The 6,537-nt window shown below is 41.7% G+C and overlaps 1 protein-coding gene across 1 annotated transcript in view; it reads right to left on the bottom strand.

Annotated features, from left to right (window-relative positions):
* Positions 1-6,537, bottom strand: part of RHOBTB3 (Rho-related BTB domain containing 3) — a 135,024-nt gene that overhangs the window by 37,021 nt on the left and 91,466 nt on the right. Inside the window, exons 9-10 of the mRNA XM_006885372.1 lie at positions 2,953-3,126; positions 398-564 (exon numbers count right to left, since the gene is read on the bottom strand). Coding sequence (XP_006885434.1) covers positions 398-564; positions 2,953-3,126 — 341 coding nt within the window. The remainder of the gene's footprint in view (positions 1-397; positions 565-2,952; positions 3,127-6,537) is intronic.

The raw sequence follows: 6,537 nt of genomic DNA, 5'->3' as shown, positions 1-6,537 counted from the left end.
TGAGTTGCAGGCGACTTATGGCACATAACAACAACAACAACAACAACTCCTGTGGAGCCACTGGTAGATTCTTACTGCCAGAGGCATGGCCTTGGGTTAATGCCCTCTCTAAAGACTAGGCCACCAGAGCCCTTTAGGGCACTATATTCAAATGACTTGCTAAGGGCTATAGTCTAGTTGGGGGTGGGGTGAAATTCTGCCCCTGTAATTCTACTTCCTTAAATAGGGATTGCACAAAACCCCTAATGCTACTGAATTACCTAGCTACAGAAATGGTTTCTATGAACTGAGTTCAGTAATAGATCTCATATTAAACAAAATTTTAACAAGCGCTATATAATTTTTTTACAACACAGAAAGCTGCCACCAGTACCACCAGACCTATAGAACCGATTACCTTGGCTTTTTTGAGCAGGTCAACTATATCCAGGTTCATGGAGGCCAGCTCCCGGCTTGGCATGCTCTGTAGCTGTGTGATGATGAAAAGCTCACAGATGTGCTGCAGTCGCGACACTTGGTACATCTCAGCACAGATCAGGAGACACATGGCCTGGAAAATGCCGGCTAATGACAGGGAAGTAAGAGAAAACAAGGATTAAACTATTTCCTTTACGACCTAAAAAAAGAAAATGCCAACCATATCATCAAATGAAGTGGAGAATGCTAGGAAAATGTTTTGATGGAGTGAGCACTGCAAACTATTATTCTATTTTCAGAAAACATCAATTTGAGCTTTTATGTTTAGAAATGAATTTTTTTTAAAATTCTCTAGAAAGAGATTCTATAATCCCTCTGATAATCAATTTGCAGCTACTAAGAAAACTTTTCTGCCACCTAACCTAAGTCCCATTGATTTTTTTCCCCTTTTTTTGGTTCTAGTCCTCAGATTTTTTTGACTTTTACACTTCTAAGGAGGCTCTGGTGGCCGAGTGGTAAGAAGCTGTGCTGCAATCCTGAAGGCACACAGTTCAAGGCTATCAGCTGCGCCACAGGGAAAGGATAAGCAATCTCCTCGCGTGTGATTAACTACCTCTGAAAACCCACCAGAAGGTCAGTTATGGGTCGGTTTCAACTCTATGATACACAACAACAATTAGTCTTTAAGGAGCTCTGATGGCTTAGTGACAAACTAAACAACCCAAAGGCACATGGTTCAAATTCACCAGCTGCTCCAAAGGACAAAGATGGGCAATCTAATCTTGTGTGTGATTTCCCGCCTCTGAAACCCCCCTGGAGGGCAGCTATCAGTTTGTTTCCACTGATGACAAATAAGAATCAATCTTTAAAGAAATTCTCTTTCTTATCACACGTCAAGCTTCTCAATGTTCTTTTGCTCTGTGGAACTCTCACTGCTGTTCAATGGCAACCCACTTATTCTCTCATGGCTGTTCAATGGGAACCCACTTAGAGCTTGTCATCCAGCAGGGTTCCACAGCTGTAAATTGCATGGGAGGAGAATGCCCATATGTCTCTTGAGGAGTGGCTGGTAGATTCAGACCACCAGAGACACAAAGTCCTTTGGGTCAGCAGCATAACCCCTGAAGGACCAGGCCACTAGAGCTGCCCTACAATGGAACTAGAACACTATATATGAGAAATATGCCACAGAATGAATAGGTTTCCCGTCATCTTCTCATTACATATGTTCAAGTGTCCATCACAATCTTTTTATTATTTAGAACTATTTGCTTTCCCCCTACGCCTTTTAATTATCATAAAATGGCTTTGCATTGTTTTCAAAATTAGCAAGTTAAAAAAATTAGCAACTTTAATTACTTTATGGAGAAGAGTACTGAGAACCTAATTTTCCTATTATTTTGAAATCTGATAAAATTTTAGGTTTAATATGCAAATTTTCCAATACTGAAATATTAAACTATATTTACAATAAAAACCAATTCTTTCATTTCTATTAAGTGAATATGGCAAGTCAGTCATTATCACTGACACTAATAACTGTAATTGGCTCCAAATTATTATACCACTTGTGGTAAAACCAGAAATTATTCAATTTGAAAAAGGAATGTTCTGTTTTGGAACTTCTAAAACCTTTCATTAGAGAGTTCATGACTTACTCAAAACAAGAGATTTCACAAATAAGAGTAGAATGCTGTCCAAATCTAAAATTAAAACAGTATGCTTGAAGAGAAACACAGTCTTAAATGAGCGTCTTTTTAAAAATCTGCTGCGGTGCTTGGCCAGGTTTTGTGTCTCAGTCTCCTGTGCAAGCCTTTAATGAGCCTGTTCTAATTGTCTTTGCAGTGGGAGCCACCTGGTGGTCAAAGAAAAAAGTGTGGTGACCAATGAAAGAGGGCTTCTGGGTCAGCATCTCAGTGCCCCAAATCTCCTGCAAGGGTCTTGCTAATTTTCCAGGTATTGCTATCTGGAGGAAATCTGCAAGATGGACTACACTTTGTAGGTGCCACAGACAGTTTTCTTGGTCAAAGTGAATCAGGAAATAATCCCTCAATCTTTCAGATATCCTAACCATTTTAGGGGGGAAAGTAAGAGAAAAAAAATAGATGGAGTTTAAAAAAAATACCTTCTATCCTCTAGACCAGAGGAAAAGAGCAAGGGGAGGGTCTCATAATACGAAAAGTCTTAAAAGTGCCTGGATCAGAAATCACCCTCCTCTTTTTCTGGAGGGGAGCTCTTAGCTCCAATCTTCAAGATTAGACTGACTTTTGAGGCCCGCAAGACACAGCCATTGTCAGGGTGCTCACAATAACCGCCCTCACAATGGTGCTCAACAAGGGATGTGGAATGATCCTAGAGGCTAAGAACCCATAAGAGGTCTTCTCCTATTTCAACTGACGACTCCATGTTGTACTTAAACTACCCCAAACTGCCTACAACATTCCATAATGTCAATTCTGAGGAACAAAACTAGATTTCACCTAAAGCAATTTGCAGGTAGTGAACTGAGATATTATTAACACTTAATATTGTTACCTGGGCAACAGGAGTCTGTGTACAGGTACTCTAAAAAAGACAAGAAAGTCTCTTTGGAAACACCATAAACTGGAATCAGAACACTCTTTGCTTCCATGTAATTACCATTAAACATGGCAGCCATCACTTCACAACGGGCCACCAGGATAGCCCTGTGAGCTGGCACTGTTGTACCTGCAGGGTCCAAAGGGGAGACACAAACAGTTAAACATGCATAGTTAGTATCTTAACAGGCTTCTCTGTAATTAGGCATTGTGTGTACTGGTAGAGTCAACCCACAGCTGACCCTCCAGCAAGTTTTCAGAGGCAGTTAGTCATGGGAGGAGACTGCCCATTCTTCTCGCATGGAGCAGTTAGTGGATCCAAACCATGTACCTTTGAGGTTGCCTGCAGCACAGCTTTTTATCACTAGGCCACCAGAGCTCCCTAATTAGGTACTTGGTTTTTAAAATTAGGGGTTTTTTTTCCCCCTGGGAAATAGAGTTCAAGATCTGACTCTGAGACTAAACAATTTGCAAGACACCAACCATTTGTTAATACATTTATATTTTATAAAAATAGACACTGAAATAAAATCATTTTACGTCTTGCTTTTATAATGAAACCTTTTCCTCTCTAATTGGTTTAAAGTATTCCACTGCCCCAGCCATGTGCCTCCCTTGGAAACATTACCATTACTCGTCTTGTCTGTACTCACAGAAAAGTCCTAGCCAGACCTTTCCTTACCAGAAACAGAAAACTAAGAAGTAACCTTCTACAGGCCAAAGTAAGTGGTCCATAACCAGAACAGGGACGACAAGGGAAGCATGAAGGCTATGGAGAACATTTCAGAACTTAAGAGAAAACCTGAAAAGAAATTACCTTACTGTCCTTCCTTAATGGGAGCCAATGTGCTAGGGACTACTATCTCCGTAGCACACTGTCTCCCCAGGAGACTTTCTCTCCTAGACAAAGCACACCAGCTTCTGAGAGAACCACTGTTGTTATTATAAGGTGACATGTCGCTGAGTCCGACCTGAACAATGCCCTACCTGTGCCAACCTCATCATCTCTAACCCAACAGATCCCATTGCTGAAGTCAACATGTCAATTCATCTCACTGGGGATTTCCCTCTCCCTCACTGATCTTCCATCTTTTCAAGCATGAAGTCTCTTTCCAAGGCATAGAAGCCAGAGCTCTGAGCTCCTTTAAACATAAAAGGCTCTTCAGGCCACACTCTTCATTTTAAGCTCATTAAATAAAACTGACCCTCTAATGAAAGCTGTTTAATTTTCCAAGCACCACACTCCAATGCACAAAGGCAGCCTCAGACTAGAGCCCACATGACCCCTGGCTTAGGGGCTCGTGGGGCAGTTATTATCACTCGGCTCACCACAGAAAGCCAAGAGTCCATAATGCTCACCTTCAGTTTAGTCTAGAACAGCTCAACAAATCTTTAGTGAACATATGTCAAATGCCAATTACCCTGTTTGATATTATGATACAAAGATGAGAAAACAAAGCTCCCTCCATTTTGGAGTAGTCAAGATGCCACCCTTCCAGAAAGACACCATTTACGAGCCAAACCATGTGCTCTGCCCAAGAATCTTTACCTATGTGTTTCTAAAATATCTTACTTATTAGAAGTACAAGGTCCTTCTCTAAAATGTTCACCATTGGTTTCTCCACCTTTAAACCTAAGCAGAACATTCCCTGGCATAAGAAGGAAGAAAGGAGTTTCAGCCTAACAGCTTTCTACAAAGCCAATAAATGCTCAGGAACCACAAGCAACATCAGACCGTTTCTTGGCCACTGCTTACTACTGTTAAAGAACTAAAGAATGAAGATGTCAGTTTAAAGATTAACGTGTCCCTGATGCAAGCCATGGCATTCCCAATTGCTCTCTAGGCATCTGAAAGTTAGACAGTGAATAAGGAAGACCAACGAAGAATGGATACCTTTGAAGTGTGCTGCTGGTGAAGAGTGCTGAATGAATATACCACAGACTGCTAAAAGAACAAAGAAATCTGTCCTAGACAAAGTGCAACCAGAGTGTGCTTTAGAGGCAAGGATGGTGAAACTTCATCTCACATATTTTGGGCATGTTATCGCGTGGGGCGAGTGCTTAGAAAGAGACATCGTATCATGCTGGGAATGGAAGAGAGTCAGGGAAAGAAAGAACGAAGACCCTCAAGCATATAGAATAACACAGTGACTCCAATAATGAGTTTGCACATGATGGGGATCCTGGGGATGGCACAGGATAGGGCAAGGTTCAGATGTGTTGTTCACAGGGTCACACAGTAGTGGCTGGCACAGTAGTGTCTGGATAACAACAGCTTAGCACTGTAATTAGTACCGCCACAACTCATAATGAGAAATTCCACCTACAAGCAGGCCTCCTTGATTCTCAACTCTTCCTCCTTTGTGCTTTCACATGGTACAGAAATTCCTGCAATATTACAGTATCTATATATGTATTGTGTGTGCGTGGAGGTGCCGCTGATTTGGAACCAACGCATAGCTAAGCCTCCAGTGGGTTTTCAGAGCAGTGAATCACATGGGAGGAAACTTCCCCATCCTTCTCCCACAGAGTAGCTAGTGGATTTGAACCAGTGCCTTTAGTATTGCAGCACAGATTCTTACTAATAAGCCACCAGAGCTCCCTCATAGTGAAAACATACTGAATATCCCTTCAGCACTTGTCTCTGTATTACGTGCACACAGTGATAATTAACAAAGCAGTGGCCTAGTGAAGAAGGAATTTCACTGTCAATCCAAAACCAGGCAGTTTGAATCCACTAGATTCTCTGAAGGGGAAAAATGGGCAATCTCCTCCCTTGTGAATTACAATTTTAAAAAACTGCTCAAGGGTCAAATACAAGTTGGTTCAAATTCAATGGCAATGAGAAAAAAAGGAGAATATAATTTATCTTACAATTGCTGTTGTTGTTATGTGCTGTCGAGTTGCTTGTGACTCATAGAGACCTTATGTTTAACAGCTCTAAACTCTGCTCTGTCCTGTGCCAATCTCACTGTCTCTGACACACTCATCCTGATTGCCCCAGTCACCGAATCAGTCCACCTCCCAGAGGGCCTTTCCCTCCTGTGCCTGCCTTCCGCCTTCATGTGCATCATGTCCTTTTCCAAAGATCGGTCCCTCCTTACAACATGACCAAAGTATAACAGAAGAAGTTTCAGAATTCTTGCCTCCAAGGAGCAGCCCAGTTTAACCCTCTCCAAGATGAATCTGTTTGTTTTCTTAGCAGTCCATGGTGCCCTCAGCACTCTTCTCCAACACAAAAGTTCAAAAGCATCAATTCTCCTTCTATCCTCCCTGGTCATTGTCCAGCTCTCTGACACATAACAAGTGATTGCAAAGACCATGGTCTGTACCAGATGCATCTTAGTCTCCAGAATTTCATAACCATCTCAAGAATAGGTTTGAGGCCTTGAACACAAATGAGCGAAGAACCAATGCGTTGTGGGAGGATATCAAGGGTATCATCCAAGAAAAGTGCAAACGTTCACTACAAAGAAGAGGAAGAAAAGACCAAATGGATGTCAGAAGCCAAAGCACAAGGAAGAATTCAAGATACTAAAGA

This window comes from Elephantulus edwardii, unplaced genomic scaffold (assembly GCF_000299155.1).
Source record: "Elephantulus edwardii isolate Elephantulus edwardi_28Jun2011 unplaced genomic scaffold, EleEdw1.0 scaffold00043, whole genome shotgun sequence".
Classification (NCBI taxonomy): Eukaryota; Metazoa; Chordata; class Mammalia; order Macroscelidea; family Macroscelididae; genus Elephantulus; species Elephantulus edwardii.
This window is presented reverse-complemented; position numbering and strand designations above follow the sequence as displayed.